The following is a 25,032-nucleotide window of genomic DNA, read 5'->3' on the forward strand; positions in this document are numbered from 1 at the left end:
GCAGTTAAGTGTCTAGCAATTCCTTCTTTCTCGCAGAATGTTTGAAACTCGTGAGAAACAAACTCTCCACCTCTATCGGTTCTCAATGTTTTGATCTTAGTTCCAATCTCTTGTTCAACCACTGCCTTGAATCCCTTGAACTTCTCAAATGCTTCACCTTTCTCCTTCAGAAGTATTGTCCACATGTATCGAGAGTGATCATCAATCAACACAAATATATATCTCTTGTTCGCGGCTGTGGGAGGGGAGATAGGTCCACAAAGGTTCCCATGAATGAGCTCTAAAGCTTGTGAGGAACGATACGAAGTTGCTTTAGGGAACACTTGTCTTGTTTGTTTTCCTAACAAACATGACGTACACACTTCCTTTCTTATCGGAGCACTTGCTATTCCTATGACCATTTGCCGTGACGCCATTGTTTTCAATGTTTCAAAGTTGACATGTCCTAAGCGAGCATGCCACAGTGCTGATTCACTTAGTCTTTCAAGCTGCAGGCATCGAGAATTTTCGATTTCCATGTCAATCTTATATAGCATGTTGCGAGACCGTCTTGCTTTTACCAAGAGGTTACCTTCTCGATCGTGTAGAGTTAGCTGATCTTCTCTCATTCTGACGTCACAGCCTGATTCCGTTGCTTGTCCCATGCTTAGAATGTTGCTTCTTAGGTTTGGTATGTAGTAAACATCAGCTAGTATCTTCTTCTCTCCTCCTTTGGTCATAAACAAGATTGAGCCCTTTCCTTTTATATCAATGCATGAGTCATCACCAAATCTTACTCTTCCTGTGATAGACTCGTCAATTTTGTTAAACCAGGCTCGATTTCCTGTCATGTGGTTACTAGCACCATTGTCTAAATACCAAGCTTTATCCGAGCAACTATCAAACCTCATTGGTTGCACATTCTTTCATTAAGAAAGACAATCTCTTGCATCATAAGTGATTCTGCTTCTTGAGTATCTTCTTCACATTCTCTTGAGTTTCCTGAGCCTTAATCAACTTGAGCAAACGATCTGGGCAATCCGAAGCATAGTGACCTTGTTTATCACAACGATAGCAGGTTATTCTCGACTTGTCTCTTTGTTGATAGCCGAATCTTCCTCTGCCTCTTCCACGGCCTCGACCTTGTCCTCTGCCTCGTCTTCCTTCTTGTGAATTCGTATTGGCATACATGAGTTTGCTTTGGTTGTCTTGTGAATCCTCTTCATCATAGACTCTTTCTTCATATGTCTTCAATCTTCCTACTATATCCTCAAAGGTTGTGGTCTTGAGATCAAGAACTTGCTCAAGGGATGCAATTATGTGGATATATTTTCTTCTGGGCAAGCTCTTGAGAAATTTCTTCAGAACTTTTGATTCTTCGAGTGTCTCACCCAGTGATGCAGATTTAGACGAAATTTCCGATAGTTTGCCAACAAACTCATCAATCGTATCACTTTCCTTCATCTTAAGCCTATCAAATTCGGCCATAAGAGTTTGTAGCCTTGCTTCACGTACTCGCTCAGCCCCGAGATCTCTTGACTTTATTGCATCCCAAACTGCTTTTGCAGTTACTTGATTACCGACTTGCAGGACTAAGGATTCAGGAAAGGATTGGAACAAGAGGGCTCGAGCTAAGTCGTTCTTCTCTTCATCATTAGAACCAGGATCGATGGTCTCCCAGACCTTGTGCACACGAAGCGTAGCATTCATCTTCATGGTCCACACGGTATAGTTTGTACTGTGCAACATAGGACATTGGATCGATGATGGTCCTCCTACTTTCGGCTTGTTTGCAGGAACAATTTCACCCATGGCTTCTTCTTTCTCACGTATGGATCGAATAACTGCTCTGATACCAAATAAAGTTTTAGAAAGATTGCTTAAGAACTATAACAAAGAATAACTCTCTTTATTAATCTCAAAGGAAACTTACTCAAAACCTTTAAGCTCTCTCAATCTCTCAATTACAATCTCTCAAAGCTCATAAGTTGTGCTACACCTTAGCACCTTCTTATATATAAACTATATTTCCAAAAACACTTTTGGAAAACTTACTTTAGATAACTCCTAAAGAAAGTAAAACTAACATATTTGATATGTATATTTAGATCCTCCTAAATATACTTAGCTTGATCTTCAAGCTACGTCAAGCTTATACCAACAGTGATTTGTTTGGAGATGGAGATTGACTCCTAGCATTTGGAACGGAGGATGCAATAAACGNATAGTTTGTACTGTGCAACATAGGACATTGGATCGATGATGGTCCTCCTACTTTCGGCTTGTTTGCAGGAACAATTTCACCCATGGCTTCTTCTTTCTCACGTATGGATCGAATAACTGCTCTGATACCAAATAAAGTTTTAGAAAGATTGCTTAAGAACTATAACAAAGAATAACTCTCTTTATTAATCTCAAAGGAAACTTACTCAAAACCTTTAAGCTCTCTCAATCTCTCAATTACAATCTCTCAAAGCTCATAAGTTGTGCTACACCTTAGCACCTTCTTATATATAAACTATATTTCCAAAAACACTTTTGGAAAACTTACTTTAGATAACTCCTAAAGAAAGTAAAACTAACATATTTGATATGTATATTTAGATCCTCCTAAATATACTTAGCTTGATCTTCAAGCTACGTCAAGCTTATACCAACAGTGATTTGTTTGGAGATGGAGATTGACTCCTAGCATTTGGAACGGAGGATGCAATAAACGCAACTTATAGAAAGAAGTTTTGGTTTGGTGAGAGAGAGAGAGAGAGAGAACAAATAAAGTAGTGAGCAAGTTAGTAAGAGAAAACCATTTATGGTGTAAGGATTGGGTAGTTCTCTTAAAAGAGACATACATAGGAAGAGTGTGTGAGAGCTAGTCATTATCTTTCTTTCATTATATCTCTTATACTTGCTTTGTTTCTAGTGGATTTTGAGCTATGTGGTTTCAGCGAGATGTAGCTAATGTCACACGCTTAACATTGCTGGAAGTCGTAAAAGCCTCTAACGTCAATCTCTCTTATTAATTACTATCTCATTTCTCTCAAAATCAGTTATACATATCGACTTTGTTACAAGCTTTTTTTTTAGTGTTTTTTGCTCTCAAGTCTCAAACATCTCTATCTACTAACTTTCTAAATATGCAACGATTCAAATATGTTGGGCTCAGCCGTTTTCATAAAAGCCCACCCAAACACATAAAAATCGAAAGGACATATATACGCCACCGCCACCGCCACCAACATCACCACCAACCATTTTCTAGAAGCTTCCACTTTTACATACATACTCTCCTCTCCTCCTTCCTTCTTCTTCGGGCTTATCTTCATTTCCTCCTCCACCTAACTCTCCTTCATTTCCTCCTTAGGGTTTCAATCTCATGGCTTCCTCCGCCGCACAATTCCACATCCTCGGCGGAATCGGATTCCCTACTGCGTCTTCCTCCAACAAAATCCTCGATGGTACTAAAACCAATTCCACTCCACGAAGCGTCTTCTTCGGAAACAGAACCAATCCTTTCTCTACTCCAAACTCCGCCTTCCTCCGTATGGGACGAAGAAACGCCGGCGGAGCTTCCAGATACTCGGTTGGTCCAGTCCGCGTGGTTAACGAGAAAGTAGTCGGAATCGATTTAGGTACGACGAACTCAGCCGTAGCTGCCATGGAAGGAGGTAAACCGACGATTATCACTAACTCTGAAGGTCAGAGAACAACGCCTTCCGTTGTGGCTTACACTAAGAACCAAGATAGACTTGTTGGTCAGATTGCTAAGCGTCAAGCTGTTGTTAATCCGGAGAACACTTATTCATCTATGAAGAGGTTCTTAGGTACGAAAATGAATGAGGTTGGTGAAGAGGCTAAGCAGGTTTCGTATAGAGTTGTTAAAGATGATAATGGCAATGTTAAGATTGATTGTCCTGCTACTGGTCAACAGTTCGCTCCTGAGGAGATCTCTGCTCAGGTTTGAATCTCTTGTGAACTTTAGGGGTAATGAATTTGGGTGATGGGTGGTTTTACTGAGTTTGTGTGGTTGTAAATAATGTAGGTTTTGAGGAAGCTTGTGGATGATGCTTCGAGGTTTTTGAATGATAAAGTAACTAAAGCTGTTATCACTGTGCCTGCTTACTTTAATGATTCACAAAGGACGGCTACTAAAGATGCTGGGCGTATTGCTGGATTGGAAGTTCTTCGTATTATCAATGAGCCTACTGCTGCTTCTTTGGCTTATGGCTTTGAGAAGAAAAGCAATGAAACTATTCTAGTCTTTGATCTTGGTGGTGGTACTTTTGATGTCTCAGGTACTTTTTGCTGAAAAGTACTACTTGGGTTTTGCTACTTGGCTTTTATTGTCTTCGTAGGTATTTGGAGTATTCTGATTATTTATGGGTTTTTGTTTCTTGTAATGTAGTCCTTGAGGTTGGTGATGGTGTTTTTGAAGTGCTTTCTACTTCTGGTGATACACATTTGGGAGGTGATGACTTTGACAAGGTGAGTCAAAACATAGACTTGTCTTGATACTTAAGGCAGGGAACCTTGATCTGTTCACTCACCTGGTAAATATGACTTTTTTTTGCAATGCAGAGAGTTGTTGATTGGCTTGCTTCAACTTTCAAGAAAGATGAAGGCATAGACCTTACCAAAGACAAGCAAGCACTTCAGAGGTTAACTGAGGCAGCTGAAAAAGCTAAAATTGAGCTTTCCTCACTGACTCAGACTAACATGAGGTTCAATTTTCCTTCTCAGATCTCATTTACCTGGTCCTTTTTGGTATCTGAGATATTAATTTATTGAAATTCTGTGTCCAGTTTGCCTTTTATCACTGCTACGGCTGATGGTCCTAAGCACATTGAAACCACTCTCACCCGAGCCAAGTTTGAAGAATTGTGCTCCGACTTACTGGACAGGTGATTTTTTTTTTTTTTGTTTTCTGTGGCTAAGATCAGTTACCCGCCATGCAAACAAGATTGCTATGTGATTTACCATAAAGGCTTAAGTTCCTATTCTCTGCATTCAAACTTGTAGGGTAAGGAAACCGGTGGAGAATTCCCTGAGGGATGCGAAGCTCAGCTTCAACGATATTAATGAGGTGATTCTTGTTGGTGGATCCACGCGTATTCCTGCTGTTCAAGAACTCGTAAGGAAACTGACAGGGAAAGAACCCAATGTGTCAGTCAATCCTGATGAAGTAGTAGCTCAAGGTGCTGCAGTTCAGGTGTGTTCATGTTGACATCTAATCTTCAGGTTTTGTAGTCATAATAATTACATTGTACTATTGTACTTCAATGAGCTATATCACTAAAAGGCTATTTGGCTTCTGATTTCAGGCTGGTGTTCTATCTGGAGATGTGAGGGACATTGTTCTTCTTGATGTGGCGCCACTGTCGCTTGGTTTGGAAACTCTTGGTGGTGTCATGACCAAGATCATTCCAAGAAACACCACACTTCCAACTTCTAAATCAGAAGTCTTCTCAACTGCTGCAGATGGACAGACAAGTGTTGAGATTAATGTGTTACAGGGTGAGAGAGAGTTCGTAAGAGATAACAAGTCTATTGGTAGCTTCCGTCTTGATGGTATCCCGCCTGCACCACGTGGAGTTCCACAAATCGAGGTCAAATTTGATATTGATGCCAATGGAATTCTATCTGTCAGCGCCTCCGACAAAGGCACAGGAAAGAAGCAGGACATCACCATTACTGGTGCTAGTACCTTGCCAAAGGATGAGGTGTGTATAAAATTATATAAAAGTTGCTTCACTTTTTTTGGAATTGTAGTGTAAATTCCTATTCATGTTTTCATATTGGTTGTGGGATGTTGTTGCAGGTAGACACAATGGTGCAAGAAGCAGAGAGGTTTGCCAAGGAAGACAAAGAAAAGAGAGATGCGATCGACACAAAGAACCAGGCTGATTCCATCGTGTACCAAACAGAGAAGCAGCTGAAGGAACTTGGAGAGAAAATTCCAGGTCCAGTGAAAGAAAAGGTCGAGGCTAAGCTCCAAGAGCTGAAGGAGAAAATAGCAAGTGAATCAACCCAAGAAATCAAAGACACCATGGCAGCTCTTAACCAAGAAGTGATGCAGATTGGCCAGTCTCTGTACAACCAACCCCAATCAGGAGGTGCTGGTTCTCCTCCTGGAGGTGAAGCGTCCTCGGCATCTGACTCATCATCATCTTCAACCAAAGGTGGAGACAATAATGCTGATGTGATCGACGCTGACTTCACTGACAGCAACTAAATACACAATTCGGATTCATACGAGTATTATTCTTGGGGTTTGTCCATGATTTTGTAGGAAGGATAATTTGATATGTTGGCAGCAAATGAATGGTAAGAGTCAAATTTTGCCTTTTAAAACACACAAGTGAAGCAATATTCTGGAGCACAAATTGTCCTTAGAAGCAGTGTTTTTTCAAAACTCTCATAGCCTTTCACAGAGTAGTTTAGACGTTCCTCTGCAGTTATCAAGCAGGCGCAGGTCATTAGGACGAAGCAGGAGATGAGATCAAAAGGAGGCAGCATCGAAGCCTGATGGCGCAGAGTAAACCCGAAGAAGAGGAAGTCACTTTATTTTATAAAAAGTAGAAACTTTCATGTGATAATCTGATTCTAAGTATAGTTTTATCGATTTTTTTGGTTCTAAGTATAGTTTTAAATCAGATTCTCACAAGAGTAGTCGACAGCAATCCTGGTAATTTGTTTTATCGAGCATTTCGAGAGAATGGATTATTTTCGTCACAACTTTGAGATCATATTACAAGAAATCAAAGTATTTGATCAATGCAACAACTAAAGTAGACAGCAAGAAACTATATTTGTAACAAATTGTTAAAGATCTAAGACAACAGAGGAGACAGACAGACAAGTTACTAATAATAGAGGAGAGAACCACAGTCACATTCGTAGTAACACTTCCAAGAAGTTACAACTATACAGAAAACCTCAAGAATCGCCTGAATAGCTAGTGAACAAGTGAAGAGCTACTATGTCTGAAGGACAAAACAGAGGACTCCACGACACCTGAAAGTACAAAGACTGATCCATCGGTTTTCAAGTTGTTACGTTTGACGACTACGTGGGATATTTCTGTTTCCTTATTGGCCTCAGATGTGAACATTATAAACATGAACCGCTGCCCCAGTTCTCGTACATGAAGCGGTTCCATGTGAAGTCTAATGACTGATTTAGTAAATGTTGCCAAACTTTCTTGAGAGCAGTCCAAATAATCATTTGCAGCACACAAGTTTCAACAGTGAGATTGAATCACCTATTATACTTTTAATGAAATCGAAACTTGGATGTCATGATCTTATTGTTTTTGCTCTGTATATTATGTTGAGCATTTTGGAGGATTGGATCATTTCCATCGCAAAGGTATTTTAACAGTGTGCAGTGATAACTAAAGTAGACAAAACAAGAAACCATATTTATGACAAAATGTTCAATTCAAAAGAGAGAAAAGATCTGAAACAACAACAGTGATAGACAAGTTACTATACTAATAAAAGAAGAGAGGAACAAAAACCATAATAAAAACCACCTTAATGTAGCTAGCTAATTAACATTTCCTAGAAGTTATTACAAGACCATAACCTCAAGTTCAATGGCTGTGCAGAAGGAATAAACTAGATGAATCAAGTTAAATCGTTTCAAGAGACAAATCAGACACCAAATTAATAAGGGAAGAAGCTTAGTATGTCTCAAGAGCAAAGCAGAGCACTCCACGGCACCTGAAAGTCCAAAGGCTGATCTTGTCATCGGCTTTTAAGTTGTTACCCTTGACGACATCGTTCCAGCCCCAGTTCAAAGCGTAATTCAAGGTTCCATGTCCAGTTTCCTTGTCCATCCGCCATAGCTTGAAACGCAAACCCCACTTTTCACATCTTTGGTTCACAAGAATCGTTCCAACAGCGATAGTCTCATCTATGGCTCGAGACTCCCCTGGCGTCAAGAATTCGTCTCTGATTAGCTGCTGGAATGGCATTAAGAGACGGCTCTGGGCTGATTTCACATCAGTCGGTGTTAGACACCTCTCAAAGATCAGCAAAGGGTTTGCGGCATCAGCTCTCATTCTTCTCATCACCTGAAAAATCCACTCAGGTGCCTCTGTATTTGGGAAAGAAACAACCTTTGCTTTCTTGAATTTACCACTCTTCTTCTGTTGCACGGCACGCCTCTTGCGACTTGTTGTTGTCTTCTCCTTTAGGCATGGTTCTTTACTAGGGTCGTGCGCCTCTGTCTTCTCAGACTTAGCCGTGACGTTGTAACCTAGGAGTAACGAAGGGTAATTATAACAAGGAAGGTTCAGGAACGATGAAGACGACCCATCCAAGTTTCGTCGTACCAATCTCTTCATGTTCTTCTCAAAGAGTCTCGTCGCCTCATCGCTCTCTCGGAGGTAGTCGTAATCTTCACAGACAATCTTAGATTTCCCCTTCTTTGCACGAAGTAGCTCCGCATCTAAAAAACTAGGGTTTTGTGTGTTTTTCGTCTCGTGATCATGGAGGGATGAAGAAGAAGGAGAGATAATAGAAGTCCCATCATTAGGGTTTTGTTGTGTGTATCTTGTATTCAGCAAAGACGATCTTTTCTTCCTCGGGAAAAGATAGAAGAAACTCTTCTCGCTATCGTCTTCTTCTCCACGACGACGAAGAAGACGAAGACGTTGTTCTTCTTCCTGAACCATAACGGCAGTAGCCGCAAGTAAAAACAAATTCGACCACATATCCTTACCTGAATCCGTGACCGTGAGATGATTCATACTCATGGTGATCAAATTTGAAAGAATCTCAAAAAAGTTGTGAGAGTGAAAGACTTGTGTGATCGGGAAGAAAGGAAATTGTTATTGAGAGGAGAGAAACTAGCGAAACTGCAGAGAACAAGTGCCGTCTCTTGCCTTATATACTTACTTATCATGAGGGTTAGGGTATTTTGTCTTTGTTTTTTCCATTCTTGTGTTTGAGTTTAGTGGGTTAATTATTGTGATTAGTAACTAATTATAGCCGTTGTGGTCAAGTTAACATTAAGGGGTAATGCTTTAATTACGATTTAGTCCCTATTTGGTATTTATTTTTTTCCCGAGTATGAGAAGAGTAAGTGTAGTGTATTTAATTTAGGAAATTTCTCTGCAGCTTCGTTTTTTGTTCTATTTTTTTTTTTTTTTTGTGTGTATTTAATTCTATTATTAAAAGTCTTTTGGAATTTAAGTTCGACTTCATACAATAACATACAACTTCTCAGTATTTTACTCCTGAACTAGCCTGATCGCGCTTGGAGCGCCTTGCAATTGAAAAGCAGGTTTGTCTAACGTTATCTCACTTTTTACGTCATGTGAAATTTTTAACTGAATGAGCTATCTTTTGAATCTGTGAAGGCATTTGATTTGTTGATGCTATTGCTGAGTTGGATACTGATTATACGATTCAAGGAAAAAGAAGAAGAAGAAGAAGAAGAAAGGAAGTGAGAAGAGTGAAACAGGGGCAAATGCTCAGGTGGTACAAGTGGATGAGTCAACAAAAAAAGGAGTGAAGACTCTGATTAGACCAGAGGGTTTGCTGTTACGGAGTCTACTCTTCATCTATATATTGAGATTTATGCTGGCTGATGATTGATGGTATCGTGAAGAAGACGCTATGAGTATGACTACTCTAAACATTTAACAATGGTGGGGCCTGTGCGTCGTGAGCTCTGGTCCGATGAACGTGACGATGAGGTGTTTGTTGAGGTTTCCAAGTTTCATTAGGTCGATTGCAACATTGGAGTTGATTTTGCTTCGTTTCAATCCGATCGTAAGCTGGACTTTCATGCCTACCAGGTGTTCGACAAAATTGCTTCTGGGAGACAGAAGGAAGCAACAACGTAAGCAGAGAAATCGCCTTTAAGGCATGGCCACTTAAGTTCGAAACAATGTCACAACTCCAGGATTCTTGTTCTGTTTCTCACGTTGGAAGGATCCAATTGGACAAAGGAACAGCTTTTTTAAGTATGAGACGGAGTGGCTGCGATTATAGGACAATCAATCACTATCTGAAACTCTGCAACTCATCATTGAGTTCTTTCCCTGTCAGTTTCCTTACAAGTTCTTGAACAGAGGAATACTAACAAGAATCACCTCATGAATATCCAAGAGTGCTTCAGGTGCTGCACTTCAGGTGTGTTCTGTTCTTGTTGACATCTAATCTTTACGTTTTGTAATAAGAAATTTGCATTGTACTTTGATGAGCTATATCACTAAAATGCTATTTGGCCTCTGATTTCAGGCTGGTGTTCTATCTGGAGATGTGAGTGACAACGTTCTCCTTGGTTTGGAAACTCTTGGTGGTGTCATGACCAAGATCATTCCAAGAAACACCACACTTCCAACTTCTAAATCAGAAGTCTTCTCAACTGCTGCAGATGGACAGACAAGTGTTGAGATTAATGTGTTACAGGGTGAGAGAGAGTTCGTAAGAGATAACAAGTCTATTGGTAGCTTCCGTCTTGATGGTATCCCGCCTGCACCACGTGGAGTTCCACAAATCGAGGTCAAATTTGATATTGATGCCAATGGAATTCTATCTGTCAGCGCCTCCGACAAAGGCACAGGAAAGAAGCAGGACATCACCAATTCACCATTACTGGTGCTACTACCTTGTCAAAGGATGAGGTGTGTATAATTATAAAAGTTGCTTTCACTTTTTTTGGATTTGTACTGTTTTTTCTTATTCATGTTTTAATGATTCATATTGGTTCTGGGGTGAATGTTGCAGGTAGACAAAATGGTGCAAGAAGCAGAGAGGTTTGCATAGGATAATTTGATTTGTGGGCAGCAAATGAATGGTAAGAGTCAAATTTTTCCTTTTAAAACACATAAGTGAAGCAATATTCTGGAGCACAAATTGTCCACAGAAGCAGTGTTGTTACAAAACATGTACAAAATAAATCAAACCTCTCTCAGTCTTTCACAGAGTAGTTTAGACGTTCCTCTGCAATATACAGTATCATGCAGGCGCAGGTTTAGATACCTACATTGTTAAATTGTACAACAAACACAAGACCAAATAATATATATACACAGACGGTTATGGTGTTATGCAGCTCTGCACACATCAGAGGCGGAGTCCGTGGTTCTTAGGACTTTGAGGAACGCTATTTGCTCTGCCCCAGTACCTGCGCTCTTCATTGCATCCACACCTACCATTACCACCACCTGAGTTATGCGCGTTTGTGTATAACTGGTTAAAACCATGACCCGGTGAGTCCCCCCAGCCTGTGCCTCTAGGGAAGTCTAAAGGTGCTGGTGGTCGCTGCCTGTTAAGAGGCTGCAGGTATGCATTATGGTGGTGGTTTTGTGTCTGCATCTGCTGTGAGATGTTGGGACTGCTATGAACTCTATGCATTGGGTAAAGCCTGCTCAACTGGTAGCTGTTGTTCTGAAAACTCGTATCAGGCGGATCTTGACCGTATCCATCAGGTGATGACTCTGATCTGGGAGAGGAGGAACTAGAGACGGTGAAGGAAGGTCGCGTTTTGATGGGAGAACGAAGAGAAGAAGCACTCTTGGGTGTGCGAAGAATACCGTTGACAGCTTCAATGTAACGTTGCTCAATGGTCTGTGACTCGATGGTGCCTAACTGATTCTCAAGAACAACCGGGTTTGCAGGAAACAAGAAGGTTCTGAGTTTAGGGGTTTCGTGACGGTTATATTCCTCTATCATGTGTTTGACATCTTCATCAGACTTAACAGAGACTAATGCATCAAGATCTTCAGGAATGATCTGGTACTTGAGGACTACATCGTTCTCTGTGATTGCCGTAAGTCTCTTCATGAGTTCTGTGTGGCATTGGAAAAACCAAAAAGATTGGATCTTTATTTTGAGAGATTAAGGGAGAAGAAGAAGAATGAGTTTGTTTGTTGTTAAGAAGATTTTACCGGAGAAGGAGATGTCAGGAGATACAGCAATGACGCGAGTCTCGCCGCCGACGTATTTGAGAATGCCGTCGCATGGTCTAGGGAGGATTTTGCCGCCAAAACTGCACATGAACTTCACCTTACTCTTCGCCGATCTCTCCTCCGCCATCAATATCTCTCTTCTTTTCTTGCTCTTGTTGTATGGAGGGGACAGAGGATATATATAGTTTGATGAAACTACGAATTAAACAAACCCTCCCTAAATTGCAGATTTGTTTTTCTTTTAGGTTTTGTAAAACTAAATCAAAAGTATAAATGATGATGGGAAGAAAAAGATAATCGAATGCAAATTGAAACCCCAATAATAATAATAATTAAGAAATTGATGCTCTTATAATCTCTTCCTTCTTCGTATTATTTAGATTAATGATTTTGGAGATGTTTGAGATAATATATGATAGATTTTGATGAAGAAGGAAGAAGAAAGAAGAGAAGTAAAAGAGGTTTGATCAAATTGAATATTCGGGAATTATTCCTGAGTTCTTTGCCAAATCCAAAAAAAAAAAAGAAAAATGAAGAGGAAAAGTATGTTTTGAAAAGAATGCAAGAAAACAGGAGCAGAAGAATCCACGCCGCAGGATATTTTGAGATTGTTAGATTTTTTAGCTATTTCTGGAATTTTTTTTACTAAGGAAGCCATTTGGTATAACATCTTCAATGTCTTTTTCAGTTCATAAGTAGAGCTTATCATATCATTTTAATTTGACAGGTATTTTGTTTATTTACCAATTTTTTTTTGAAACAATGGAACATATTGAAATCACCAAAACACATAAAATCTGAAAGGTTTTTTTTTGCGTTGTAACTCTTGGGGCTTCGTTTTTGCACAAGGTGAACATACAAACATATGGACCAATATGCACTATATAGTAAACAAAAAAAACCTTCATTAGCTTCTTATAGCAAAAGATAAAAACCTAGCTATGTTGTTGTTTCCCACTTTTTTTGCCTTTCTTCTGTTTCTGCTTCAACTGCGTCAAACCTGCTGCTGTGATCTTCACATTCCCGACAAGAGCTGCCATCAGCTCTGGATCCGTACACGCCTTCATCAGCTCTTTCTCCCTTACTGATGCATCCGACATGTGTGTAAACAGATTCATTGCAGTTTTTGCAGCTGCGCAAAACACAACAAAAACAACATCAATAGAATCCAAAAGCTTCACACTTACAATGACAACTTGAGCATATTAGTTATTGTTATTTGGAAGAGAATGGGAGTGTTATTACCTTTTCCTTTCTTCATGCTGCCTGGAATCGCTTTGACTCTGTATTTATATGACTGAAGAGCATTGTAGGGGCCGCAAACCGGGACAGCATATAAGAGAATGTCGGTTGGCAACGGGTTACCAGTTAGGTAATCGACATCAATCAGTTTTTCTTTCTCTTCATCCCCAACCTCATGGATATCCTCTTCTTCCATAACCACTTTGTCCATGTCTGAAGTTTCTTTCCCATGACAGTCTCTTGCAAGATGTCCGACCTTCTTACACCTATAACATATTTTCACAGCATCATCCGTCTCTGCACAAAAACCAGACAACCATCAAGATCATATATGGTGCCACTCTAATCAATGCGTAGGAGAAGAAATAGTGTCAGACAAGTGAAAAGATCGAAAAGTTTACCTTCAGAAGGTTTCTTCTCTTCGGTTACAGCGATCTTTGCATNAGTTAGGTAATCGACATCTATCAGTTTTTCTTTCTCTTCATCCCCAACCTCATGGATATCCTCTTCTTCCATAACCACTTTGTCCATGTCTGAAGTTTCTTTCCCATGACAGTCTCTTGCAAGATGTCCGACCTTCTTACACCTATAACATATTTTCACAGCATCATCCGTCTCTGCATAAAAACCAGACAACCATCAAGATCATATTGTGCCACTTCAAACAAAGCGTAGGAGAAGAAACAGCTGAAAATATCGAAAAGTTTACCTTCAGAAGGTTTCTTCTCTTCGGTTACAGCTACCTTTGCATTCTGTGATTCGGCATCATTCTTCAGTGGCTTTCCAGAAGACTGAATAGGAAAGGCAAATCAATATACCCATATAACAGTCATAAAGTACTGCTAAAATAAGAACTGATGGTCTATGACCATATAAATAGAAAATCTTATTTGGAAAGTACTTACTGCCAACAATGCCATTCGAATTTTTCTTTCTTCTTCGTCTTGATCAGCATACTTCTCCTTCATTTTCTTAAGTTTACCCCTTTGCCCACGGGTAACTTTTTCCGCAGCTGGCTTGTTATCGGGTATGCTCTTGTTGGCTTTGCTTGAAGAAATAACATCTTGTTCTTTTCGTTGCTGCTTTTCTTGCCCAGTGTTACTATCAGTAGCAGCATTACCGCTTTGGCCCATCTTAAGCTTTCTTCTCTCAGCTCTTGACATGTAAGGTTTATCTCTAACTCCTGCTTTTTTCTCTTCCTGTTTCATTTCCTCTTCCATTTCGTCCTTTAATGTCTCTATTGTACGGTTCTTGCTGGCCACAGTTGCAGCACCAAGACCAAGGGTTCTGTCAAGTAGATCTTCGAGCTGCGAGGTAGCTGATGCAACATTTTCTTCAGCAGTACCAGATAAATTCTTGTCAAAAGTAGAAGTATCTTGGCTCAATGCTGTACTTGATTCCGGTAAATTAATTTCTACTGGGGCAGAAACCGCTTCATTCACTGCTTCGTTCTCTGACTCAGCATCTGAATGCTCATCAGGAGCATGCGTTTCCATTACTACATCATTCATTTCTTCTTCTTCACCTCTTACCCTTCTCTCATTCAAATGAGCTCCCAAGGAGCTCTCGTCCAAACGAAACAACAATCCAAAACCCATGATGAGTGGGTGTGGTGGAAGGAAGTTTTTCTTACCTCGTATCATGAAACTTCCAACTGTGAGGTATTCTCCTGTAGGAGCTGTTTTAGTGACCTGATGAGGATAAACCCACCATGCACTAGTAACAATCTTGGAATCCCAGGCCTGACTATGACAAACCTGCATCGAATTATATCCATATGCTTGCCATCAAGACATTGCACCATATTCACACAATTCAAACAACTAAAATGGTAGAGGAATTTGCTTACTGTAAAACATCCAGCTTGGTTTAAAGTGAGAGGTGGTACATTCTGATCAGGTTTATGATTCTTTATCACAGTACTAGATGCTCCATGAAGCTCTGCGTGTACATACCTAAGAAAGCATGGTGAAAAGAAACTTATGATAATGTTTGAATATTTGATACCAACACAAAGACTAACCAAATAACTCGGTACATGAAAACTTACAGATCTCCTTTTGACATGTAGCGTTTAACTATCATCTCATTTTGCTGAGCATCACGACCACTGATGATCAAGTAGTTCTCACTGCTAATGAACCAATTGAATTTCTCAAACCAGTGGACTTTTCTCATATGTGAAATAGTTGCAACCACTTTTTCCTTTAAGAAGAGTGCATATGATTAGTTGACTGCGAGAAAGAAAACAATAAACAAGATTAACAGCGACGAACTTGGAAGCTTACTTGAGATAGCTGGTGGCGTGTCTTTTTTTCAGCTGCTCGAAAAGCCTTTTCATGAGCAGAAACAGTCTTCTCCTGTTTGCTTTCTTGTTTCTTCTTCATTTCATACCAGCGCCTAGCATTACCATGCGCAGATAGTGATAAGTCAACCTCCACCTACAAAAACCACATATCATGCCCTATATGTCAGAACAAGAAAGAAGATGAGCTTTGTGTATTCAATCAATGTGGGGAGAGATTAACACCTTTTCCACTGGGAGCGTCTTCTCATCATCATCCATTTCATCGAGATTGTTGCACAGCAACAAGGTCATGCAATTCTTCTCTAGATAAAGTTTGTCAATAAGTCCAGCAACAGGGTTTCCTAATTTTTTTTCTTCCTTAACCATGCGTGCTAGATCATCCCATCCCATACCCTTTGCAAGGGCTACACGAACAGCTAATATGGCAGCATCTACGTCTTCTAAGTTGTACTCGATTAATTCAGCCATATTAACACAATGGTTGACTTCTTTCTTCAGAATTTGAACACGGTTTTCCTACACCATGAGTTACAGAAACATTGCAATTAAGATAAGTTTTTAAGATGGAGAAAAGGTACACAGAAATATATGGAAATGGAAATTCCAACCCAGTACATCAATAAATATCAATATCACAAACCTGATCCTGGCGAATCTTATTGAGTTTCTGACTGGCAGAATCTTCTTTTGCCTTTTGTTGTTGTTCAGACCTTTGGCTCTCAATTTTGCTGTAGAACTCATCTAAAGCCGCATCGAAAGTTTCAAACTTTTCAAAGACTCTTGATTTGAATTGATTTAATAATATTGAACAGAACTCGTCATACATCTGCAGACAACCAGGTAAAAGAAAAATACAATATATAAATCCATTGTACTTGTCAAATAAAATAAAAATGAAGAGGCATAGAGTAAAATAGTGACCTTTTTAACACCTCCTGATTCAGAAGGCGTGTCATTTGCCAAAATTTGTTTTTGCATAAGAATATAACCTTCAGGAACTTTTTGACCATTTATAATATCTTCAAGCCAATCTTCAAAAACGATCACCGCTTGAACCAACAACTGAATCTCATTATCATCTAACTTTTTGTCTTCTGAAAGTTTGGTAGTTGGAACAAGACCAGCATCCAGAATAATGTGCTCTGAGAGCTGTGGCCCATAGCCTAAAGCGTCACCAAGGATATTCTTCAAGGTATATTGTTTGGCACCCGTAGAATCATTTGACTTCCCACCCTTTTTGCCACCAGTCTGCTCCTTTGGTTCAATCTGTTTTGCTTCATGATCCTTAAGCGAGAAAGCAGTAAGTGATTCTTGAAGCTTTGAAACAGTGGTTCTCTCAAAAACTCTACATATCTCTATCGGGTAACGGTGACGAGACATGATAGCAAAACCCTTATTGTCATCTCTGCAGGGATGAAAGTAAAATAATTAACTAAAAAGGCCACATCAATCAAGGTAAACAGAAATGTATCTCAAAGCAGCAGGTTGAGAAGTTCAACTAACCTATGTGACCGGAGGAGTGTCATGATCATATATTCAGAATCAGTAAGAATTATGTTTCCTTGAGCATACAACTCCAATATAACATAGTGTGCATTAGCACCTAGTCCAAACTGGAAGACAATGATCTGGTGCCAATAACAAAAGTTAAAACCAAAACAACGCAAAAGAAGCAAACCAAAAACAAAACACAAGAAAACTCCAAAGTCCATCATACCCTATCGTAACCAAGCTGTCGTACATCTTCAAGCCTCCTAGTCCGGATATGTTTTCTCAACTTCAAAGTAAACCCAGACGGAGTATTACTCTTATCCCTACACAATTTGTGAGAAAAAAATATCAATACTACTTCCTAAATCCAAAACCTGAAAACATAGATGAATAGAGATGAAGCTTTTTACCGAACATAAGCTGTGGTATGCAAACGAACACCACTTTCCATAAGAAGCAAAACTTTCTCACTCTCTCCAGATTCTGTGATACCGCTACTATTCAAGAGCTTGAACATATACGTCTGCACATCAAATCGGAGCAAAATCAAAACATAAGCCCTAACTGAAATGGAATCAACGAATTTTTGGGGGGATTTGAAGATGTTCAGCGTATTCCAGAAGTTTGTTACCTTGGGAGATATATCATAGACGTTGGAGCATCTCATACCGATCAATCGCTTCAAGCACTTGACCTCTGCGGCGACGTCCGCCGTGTTCATTCGCACCTTCACCATTTCTTAATCTCTCTATTTTTTCTCTCTCTCTCGAAGGTTTGGAAATTTCGTGATTTCACTGGAACGAATCGAAGAAAGGTCAGTGCTACTGCTGAGCGTAGAAGAAAGAAGAAGAAGAGAAATTTGGGAGCTATTCATGTGTGTTGGGTCGACGAGAAGATGGGCCTAAAAGCCCAAAGCCCAATAACAAAGTCCAACATTAGATGTCTAATTATACGGTTTAGTTACGTATTATAAACGCGCACACAACAATAAACAATAATAGGCACGAAAATTGATTTACTGAAATAATTTTTGATGAGCAAAATACCTATTCGCAAATAAATGTGATTTTAGAATTTTGTAAACTTATCTAATCTGATCATTATTGCTTGTTTGAATTGTTGAATTTAGCAAAGAAATTTAGAATTTTAGATTTAGACAGATAATTTTCGCAATAAAAGCTGGTTGATTTTACCTTTGTATTTCGAGTTTAAGAACCATGCTTAATTTGAATTCTAATTAATTAATTAGTGTAATTTTTCTGATTTCCTGAAAATTACCCTAAGCCTAGCTTTTATTTTTTATTGAATTTACAAACCTCTTGTATCTTAATTTGCATTTCAATCTTTAATTTATTTTCTTTTGTTTAGCTTAATTGAGTTGTCTAGAGTTTTATGTGGATTTGATCTCCACAAACTACAATTGTAAAGATGTTAGTACCTCTAGGATATTACAATTTGAGTATTTATTATTATGTCATATTTTGAACACTATTTAAGTTAATTTTTAGCACAATTTAAGTAAAATTTTAGTACAATTTGAGCATATTTTAAGCGAATTTTATATAGAAGCATAAAAACATATGCACTAACTGATAATCCAATTATAATGTTTGAATCCTTTCACTCAAATAATATGTGGTGCATCATTGACCACTAAACTACTTACATAACTAATAAACATGCATAAACTAAACATTTTATACTTTTAACTGGTGCACTTGCACCCCCTCTAATGAACGTGGGTCCGCCAATAGAAGCTGCTTCATATGTGGTAAAAGAGGAAAGAGAAAAGAAGTTATATTGAACCAATAATATATCATTAAACTATGTGTGAGACCAGTCTAATCTACCAAAGAATTGATGGTACATATCGGCTTTGATTAGTTGCACAATCTACTCTGCTCTCTTCTTCTACGTATATTTTCAATATAGTCAATAATATGTACATCCGAAGTTAACATGCTTATTTGATTTATATGTGCGAGTGATTTGATTAATTAAAAAAGTATAAAACTTAACTTAACATCGTTGAATTTAAACTTAAGAGTTACAAAACTTACTGTCTGAATCATTTGTGATCGCAGATACCCAACTGATGTGGACGAAAAGCAAGATCAGGATCATTCTTGAACACATCTTCAGACCGATCTTCAAAGAATCTCTTCTCTTCCTCTGCTTCTCTAATGATGTGTCAAAGTGATGAAATGTTTTAATTTTGGTTTATGTGTAACTACACGTCAATAATTTAGTTAACTACGATCAAAGCAAGTCCTAATTAAGGGTCTTCTGTTAGAGCAAGTCATTGGTGATATTTATGATGAATGTCTTTTTAATAAAAACAAAAAAAAAATTAAAAAAAAGTAAGGAGGGAGACCTTGTGTCTCCAGTAGATAAAGAGAGACACTCCAATACACTCTCTTACTTATCTGTCTTCATCTGATTTTTCAATTTAAAAACAAAAATAATTAATTAAATTAGATAATAATATTGTATTAAAATCCTATACATAAAACAATTGACAATTTTTCTATTCATTTTTATTCAAACACACTATAAATAATAATTATAACTTTTCTAATTAAATTATTTTAGAAATGTAATTTCCATCTCTTTAAATCCTATAAAAAATAATTCTCACATCATTATCCACCATATTTCAAATACTAAATATTTGCTTTGTTTTGTTTATGTTCTTGCATGGGTTCAAATCTTATGGTAAGAGTGTGATTATGTATTTTGTTAGATTTATCTTATATTTTGTTCAAAATTATTTATTTGTTTTAATGTATTTCTCCATTCCTTCTTTGTCTTCTTATTAATTTTAATTTTCAATTGCATATGTATAATAAAATATTTTAGAAATATAACTGTCATCCCTTGAAATCCTATAAATAACCATTCTCACATCATCATCCACCATATCTTAAATTCTAAATATTTTCTTTGTTTTGTTTATGTTGGGTTCAAAACTCATGGTAAGAGTGTGATTATATATTTTGTTAGATTTATCTTACATTTTGTTAAATTTTATTTCTTTGTTTTTATGTATTTTTTATTCTTTCTTTGTTTTCTTACTATTTATAATTTTTAATTACATATGTATAATAAAATTTTGGTGACTGTAAAAAACAATTATCGATGCAGATTCAACAGTACTAATTTCGATCAAAGTCCAATGTGGGGATAAAGCTAAAGAAGTTATTTTCATTCATGTATATTTATTTTATTTCTAAAAGTATGCAATGTTTTGACAAAATAAACTATTATAATAGAATTATTAAATCAAATTTTTTAACTCTCTCTTACCTCTAAAGAGTTTGTAATACATTTTTTGTATACTCATCATTATATTTAGTTCTTATGATCCAAAATATACTTATATAAAGATCATTATAATGTCTATTTAATTCAAAATTTTGTAATTTAATGATTTTCTATATAAAGAAAACAATTTGATATTTCATTTCCAAAATTTTACTACAAAGAGTAAATCATTAGAATTTAACCTAGAAATATAATTTAAATTAAGGTGAATATAAAAGAGATTAAAAATTAAATTAATCTTTGAGATTTTATATTTCATTTCATATGATTTTATAGGTTTCACTCTCTCTTTATTGGTCCATTTAGCATTTAATTTCTAAAAAAATATAATAACACAACTTAAAATTATGCTGTTTGTGAGAATTTCCCTTAACATTATTACAGTAAAAAAAATTACACAACTTATAATTCTTTCATATCCAACCCACTACTTTTATTGCAAATACACCAAAAAACGACTATATATATAATAACACTGTTACATCTGTATATTAAACTAGATTAGGACCCACGGTACACCGCGGGCAAAATTATTTATAACTAAAATATTTAAATTATAAGTTGTATTTTTTGGTTAAATATGTTATAATTATATAATAATTGTTAAATAAACCATATAATACCACAATATAATTTATTTTTTTACATAATATTTATTTAATCAATTTAATTAGATATGTCTATTCTTTGATACTGACAGTGTTAACAAAATAATGAAATAATGTTTTACCTGTGTAACATCAAATTAATGATATTTTTTAATTTATATAAATATCGATAAAACCTGTCCCGCTATATAACCTCGTCCCGAGATATTTTAACTCACACTATATCATCTTAACTTTTAATATTTATTGTATATCTGCGGTATAATATTTATCATATTTAACTTTTTAAAAGTTTTAAATATTTTTCATATTTAACCTTTTAGAATATTTAAAATAAAGAACCGGAATAAACCAAATAAAAGTTTTTAAAGTTTGAATGCCTGATAAATCAAGGTTTCTACTCATATATATTCAGAATCATTTTGGTCTCTTTTATAGTATGACTCTACCATTGCTCAATTTTTTTAGACGATGTGAGATATTGTACCCGTATTTTTAATTCATCGATTGAGTAATATATGTTTGTTTTTAAAAGTTTGTATTACATCGTATGCAGGAAAAAATCACAATTTTTATTAATTAAATGTATTATAGAATAATTCAAAATAATTTAAATATAAATTCAAATAAAATTGAAAGGGAATCATATATTTATGTTTGAATGAATTAGAAAGATTTCCTTATTTTTTTAAAATTTTACCTATAATTAATTTTGAATTTTTGTAACTAATATTAAAGGTAATGTATTAAATGTAAAAATTTTCCAAAAAGTATTTTTGAGCAAAAACTACTGAAGAAATACTAGTATAGATAAAGAAAATGGAATCATATAAAATCAAATCATAAAATTACATAATCAAAAACCATAATATTACATATAAAAGTAGGAATATAATAAAAACACTTGTATCCGGGTTAGCCTTAAACAAAACATTGGGTAATCAGAAATCTCTCAATCGATCGTATCATCTCCGAATTAAGTTTTTTTTTTTATCGAGTGGAGGAGGAAATATCAAATATGCAATTGCTGGCGGCGCTAAACCCGGCGGCCGTTTCCAGGACGCCGCCGCAAACCCTAGATCATTCTTCGTCATCCTCCTCTTGTTTTCTTTCTTCTGCTCAGGTGATTTTTTATTTCCCCCCTCCTTCGAATTTTCGATCCGTTCTTTGTTCTTCTCACGCTTGTTTTGATTCGAAACTTTGCAGAGTTTGAGCTCGCAACGCGGTTTTGGTCTCCTCGTAGCTAGGCCTCGACGGGGATTACCATCTAGGTCTTTATCGAGTCGACAGCTTTTCCGACGATCCAAAGGTCAGGATACGAATATCTCGATGTTGATTCTATTATTCATTCTTTGTCGTCACTAGGGCACAAATTCTATGATCGACTGTAGTTTCTGAAGACAAATCGTATGAATTTTGAAATTTCTATTGAACTAATAGAGACGTTGTTGTAGATACGTGCTTAGTAACTCAGAAAAGAACTTTGACAGAATCAGATGTTTTTCTTGTCTTATACTAGTCTCCTTGAATCTTGGGAAGCTCAAGTTTGGTGTTGTGATTGCATCACGCTTAGACATGATATAATTCGTTTTGTATCCCTATCATCTGTTTTTATTTGGGTTGCTTTAGGATTATATTTCAACTGTAGTTTGTGAACAAATGCTTCTCTGGTCCCATCTCTCGTTATAAGGTTACAACGTTTCTCCAGAGTTTACAGAAAAAGGTCTCTGTTCTTAAGTTTGTTATCCATTTTCCATAGATTTGAAATGTATTCATTGCTTCTTGTGTGTGTATCTTCTCCTGTAGAAATATGTATTTTAGGTTTATGGTTGATTTCTGGATTTTTGCAGTTGTACAGGCAGTAGCAACCCCAGATCCAATCTTGGAAGTACCTCTAACTGAGGAAAATGTAGAGAGCGTTCTGGACGAAATCAGACCATACCTTATGTCTGATGGTGGTAATGTGGCGTTACATGAGATCGATGGAAACATTGTGCGAGTGAAGCTGCAGGGAGCGTGTGGATCATGCCCAAGTTCTACTATGACAATGAAGATGGGTATTGAGCGTCGCCTAATGGAAAAGATCCCTGAAATAGTTGCTGTGGAAGCAGTTCCAGATGAAGAGACTGGCCTTGAAATGAATGAGGAAAACATTGAAAAGGTTAGATTTTGGCATTTGATCTCTAGCTTACGTTCTCTGAACATGTGGTTTCCTGTTATCACTTGTTCGATCCATATTTGTGGTCTTGAACTGAATGATGAAAATTTTGAAAAGGTTAGAATGTGGCATTGTCTTTAGCTTAAGTTCTCTGCACATGTGGTTTCGTGTTATCACTTGCTCAATCCATATTTTTGGTCTAAATACTGTTTTTACGCGTCTTGAACTGAACAAAAACATTGGAAAGAGTTGTCTTGGTATAAGCTCTAGGTTGCTTAATGGCTATGCATATGTGGTTCGGTTATATGACTGGTAGTTGCAAAATGCTAAATGTATTAAACCGAGACTATAAGTTAGCAAAAGTGATATTCTGTTTCCTGTGATATCGTTAGTATGGGCCTTTTTGTGAATTTATGAGCAAGTAAATCTTCATGTCTTAATCCTGTGGACTTTTTTATGTGTGCTCTTAAAAGCTATTTATTTTGTGTGACCACCATGTCTTAAACTTTTGGAGTTTATGTTTGTGATGTTAACAACGCTTTGTGTGCATGTATATTGTTTAGGTACTGGAAGAAATCAGGCCGTACTTGATCGGAACAACAGATGGATCGCTTGAACTGGTGGAGATTGAAGATCCGATAGTGAAGATAAGAATCACAGGACCTGCTGCTGGAGTCATGACAGTTCGAGTAGCAGTCACTCAGAAACTCAGAGAGAAAATCCCATCAATCGCAGCTGTTCAACTTATATAGAAAAAAAAACAAACTCTTTCCTTGTATTGTATGTTCCCTTCTTTTGTATTAGCTCCCTTTTGTATAGTGACAGTTGTTGTGCATAGATACTACTTACTGTGTTTTAACATTTTGATATTTGTCCCCAAATAAGTTCGAATACACAACCCTTCATATTGTGATCTTAAGTTCCAAAGAGTCGTCTCACTTATTATTTTCAGAATGAGCCGATCGTTTTCATTAATCTCCTTGGCTCTCATCTACTACCTCTTCCTTCATCACCACCTTCTCGTAGCTTCTCAATTCGAAGGATTCGATGCTGAAGACGACGATGTCTCCGACGATTCCTCTCACCTCCACACCCTTCCTCCTCCTCTTATCACTCAGTCGCACTCATTACTCCCCGATCTGGAGTTGGAACCGGAACCGGAACAAACCGAATCTGACCCCGATCTCGTCCCTGAATCAGACCCCGAGCCTCAATCCACGCCATTTGAATACTGGGATGAAGACGAGTTCGAAGGACTACCTACGGAGGTAGAGACACTTGAATCACCATTGATTACAGAAAACATCACTACTCATGCTAATTCAAAGACGTTAGATCTCAACACTTCTTCGGGCGCTCAAGAAGATGCTACTAGTACTACTGATCCGTTGATGAAGAAGAAGACAAAGTCGTACGCGGTGGAGATCGCTTGCGTCTGTTTCTTAATCGCTCTCACAATCAACTACTTCGTCGGCAAACGTGAGAACGAGAGTCTCGCGTTAGCTTGGGCGGCTAAATTCGCTGCCAAGGATACAATATTCCATAAGAATTTTAGTATCTTAGGAGTTAGTGAAGGAGAGGATTCGCCATTGTTGTTGAAAGAATCGTTGAATGTGTTCAAATTCTACGCCAGTGGTCGTAGGTACTGCCATGGATTGCTGGCTACTATAGAGCTTAAGAGCAGACACGATCTGATCTCTAGGCTTTTTAATTTGGTGCTTCCTTGTAAAGATGAGATTACTTTTGAAGTTTATATGAATGAAGAAACTATGGATCAGGTTGTGTTGGCTATTGTGAGGAAGAAGGCTGTGAAGACGATGTTAAAGGAGACGAAGGATTTGCGGAGATCTGCTTTGATTCTTCCTTTTGGGAGGAAATGGGTGTCAGATGAGTTAGCTGTCATCTCTGAATCCAAGGAAGTAGCTGCTAATATGATCACTGACTCTGTGCTTGATCTGGTGAGATCAGTTTTCCATCTTTTTTTTTTTTTTTTTTTTTT

At 37.4% G+C, this 25,032-nt stretch overlaps 7 protein-coding genes across 10 annotated transcripts in view; 4 read left to right on the forward strand and 3 right to left on the reverse strand.

Moving 5' to 3' along the window:
* Window positions 3,219-6,633, forward strand: LOC104724483 (heat shock 70 kDa protein 7, chloroplastic). Of its 3 annotated transcripts, none has more exons than XR_002034971.1 (9): window positions 3,219-3,934; window positions 4,019-4,271; window positions 4,382-4,461; window positions 4,555-4,697; window positions 4,779-4,877; window positions 4,996-5,185; window positions 5,298-5,696; window positions 5,795-6,300; window positions 6,418-6,633. XR_002034971.1 is itself a non-coding variant. In XM_010442975.2 (8 exons), the coding sequence occupies exons 1-8, from the start codon at window positions 3,353-3,355 to the stop codon at window positions 6,206-6,208; spliced, it is 2,160 nt and encodes a 719-aa protein (XP_010441277.1). In that variant the 5' UTR covers window positions 3,219-3,352; the 3' UTR covers window positions 6,209-6,531. The 3 variants fall into 3 exon arrangements, 1 of the variants encoding a protein (XP_010441277.1); XR_757696.2 differs by having other exon boundaries at window positions 6,432-6,633; XM_010442975.2 differs by having other exon boundaries at window positions 5,795-6,531.
* Window positions 7,661-8,737, reverse strand: LOC104751921 (putative B3 domain-containing protein At5g35780). Its single transcript, XM_010473981.1, has one exon. It carries the CDS (start codon window positions 8,735-8,737, stop codon window positions 7,661-7,663), a length of 1,077 nt encoding a protein of 358 aa, XP_010472283.1.
* LOC104724476 (stromal 70 kDa heat shock-related protein, chloroplastic-like) lies at window positions 9,632-10,852 on the forward strand. Its single transcript, XM_019230489.1, has 3 exons — window positions 9,632-9,694; window positions 10,230-10,615; window positions 10,719-10,852. The coding sequence occupies exons 1-3, from the start codon at window positions 9,632-9,634 to the stop codon at window positions 10,720-10,722; spliced, it is 453 nt and encodes a 150-aa protein (XP_019086034.1). The 3' UTR covers window positions 10,723-10,852.
* LOC104724468 lies at window positions 10,824-12,486 on the reverse strand. The gene is made up of 2 exons (XM_010442959.2): window positions 11,882-12,486; window positions 10,824-11,782 (listed from the first exon to the last, which is right to left on the reverse strand). Exons 1-2 carry the CDS (start codon window positions 12,027-12,029, stop codon window positions 11,058-11,060), a joined length of 873 nt encoding a protein of 290 aa, XP_010441261.1. The 5' UTR covers window positions 12,030-12,486; the 3' UTR covers window positions 10,824-11,057.
* On the reverse strand, window positions 12,681-17,762 carry LOC104724494 (nuclear export mediator factor NEMF). 2 transcript variants are annotated; one of them, XM_010442990.2, is made up of 15 exons: window positions 17,575-17,762; window positions 17,354-17,466; window positions 17,170-17,266; window positions 16,956-17,080; window positions 16,374-16,857; window positions 16,093-16,278; window positions 15,675-15,968; window positions 15,433-15,585; window positions 15,195-15,349; window positions 14,994-15,099; window positions 14,050-14,901; window positions 13,888-13,935; window positions 13,546-13,579; window positions 13,148-13,441; window positions 12,681-13,034 (listed from the first exon to the last, which is right to left on the reverse strand). In XM_010442990.2, exons 1-15 carry the CDS (start codon window positions 17,677-17,679, stop codon window positions 12,838-12,840), a joined length of 3,243 nt encoding a protein of 1,080 aa, XP_010441292.1. In that variant the 5' UTR covers window positions 17,680-17,762; the 3' UTR covers window positions 12,681-12,837. The 2 variants fall into 2 exon arrangements, with proteins under 2 accessions (XP_010441292.1, XP_010441300.1); XM_010442998.2 differs by lacking the exon at window positions 13,546-13,579 and having other exon boundaries at window positions 13,854-13,935.
* LOC104724519 (nifU-like protein 2, chloroplastic) lies at window positions 21,765-23,952 on the forward strand. The gene is made up of 4 exons (XM_010443019.2): window positions 21,765-21,998; window positions 22,082-22,184; window positions 22,726-23,036; window positions 23,597-23,952. The coding sequence occupies exons 1-4, from the start codon at window positions 21,894-21,896 to the stop codon at window positions 23,783-23,785; spliced, it is 708 nt and encodes a 235-aa protein (XP_010441321.1). The 5' UTR covers window positions 21,765-21,893; the 3' UTR covers window positions 23,786-23,952.
* The window catches only part of LOC104724511 (uncharacterized protein At5g49945-like), a 2,464-nt gene continuing 1,418 nt past the window's right edge, over window positions 23,987-25,032 (forward strand). Inside the window, exon 1 of the mRNA XM_010443007.2 lies at window positions 23,987-24,991. Coding sequence (XP_010441309.1) covers window positions 23,987-24,991 — 1,005 coding nt within the window. The remainder of the gene's footprint in view (window positions 24,992-25,032) is intronic.

The sequence above is a fragment of the Camelina sativa genome, chromosome 2 (assembly GCF_000633955.1).
Source record: "Camelina sativa cultivar DH55 chromosome 2, Cs, whole genome shotgun sequence".
NCBI lineage: Eukaryota > Viridiplantae > Streptophyta > Magnoliopsida > Brassicales > Brassicaceae > Camelina > Camelina sativa.

What these genes read in the sequence shown, in the direction of transcription:
- LOC104724483 (XM_010442975.2), top strand. Translation starts at nt 3,353, where the DNA reads ATGGCTTCCTCCGCCGCACAATTCCACATCCTCGGCGGAATCGGATTC. An exon ending in CTGAGGAGATCTCTGCTCAG is followed by an intron (nt 3,935 to 4,018) that starts GTTTGAATCTCT and finishes TAAATAATGTAG; the next exon opens with GTTTTGAGGAAGCTTGTGGA. An exon ending in TGGTACTTTTGATGTCTCAG is followed by an intron (nt 4,272 to 4,381) that starts GTACTTTTTGCT and finishes CTTGTAATGTAG; the next exon opens with TCCTTGAGGTTGGTGATGGT.
- LOC104724519 (XM_010443019.2), top strand. Translation starts at nt 21,894, where the DNA reads ATGCAATTGCTGGCGGCGCTAAACCCGGCGGCCGTTTCCAGGACGCCG. An exon ending in GCTTTTCCGACGATCCAAAG is followed by an intron (nt 22,185 to 22,725) that starts GTCAGGATACGA and finishes GGATTTTTGCAG; the next exon opens with TTGTACAGGCAGTAGCAACC. An exon ending in ATGAGGAAAACATTGAAAAG is followed by an intron (nt 23,037 to 23,596) that starts GTTAGATTTTGG and finishes TATATTGTTTAG; the next exon opens with GTACTGGAAGAAATCAGGCC.
- LOC104724468 (XM_010442959.2), bottom strand. Translation starts at nt 12,029, where the DNA reads ATGGCGGAGGAGAGATCGGCGAAGAGTAAGGTGAAGTTCATGTGCAGT. An exon ending in TCCTGACATCTCCTTCTCCG is followed by an intron (nt 11,783 to 11,881) that starts GTAAAATCTTCT and finishes AATGCCACACAG; the next exon opens with AACTCATGAAGAGACTTACG.
- LOC104724476 (XM_019230489.1), top strand. Translation starts at nt 9,632, where the DNA reads ATGGTGGGGCCTGTGCGTCGTGAGCTCTGGTCCGATGAACGTGACGAT. An exon ending in ACGATGAGGTGTTTGTTGAG is followed by an intron (nt 9,695 to 10,229) that starts GTTTCCAAGTTT and finishes CTCTGATTTCAG; the next exon opens with GCTGGTGTTCTATCTGGAGA.
- LOC104724494 (XM_010442990.2), bottom strand. Translation starts at nt 17,679, where the DNA reads ATGGTGAAGGTGCGAATGAACACGGCGGACGTCGCCGCAGAGGTCAAG. An exon ending in TACATGTCAAAAGGAGATCT is followed by an intron (nt 15,100 to 15,194) that starts GTAAGTTTTCAT and finishes ATGCTTTCTTAG; the next exon opens with GTATGTACACGCAGAGCTTC. An exon ending in TTCGAATGGCATTGTTGGCA is followed by an intron (nt 13,936 to 14,049) that starts GTAAGTACTTTC and finishes TTTCCTATTCAG; the next exon opens with TCTTCTGGAAAGCCACTGAA.
- LOC104751921 (XM_010473981.1), bottom strand. Translation starts at nt 8,737, where the DNA reads ATGAGTATGAATCATCTCACGGTCACGGATTCAGGTAAGGATATGTGG.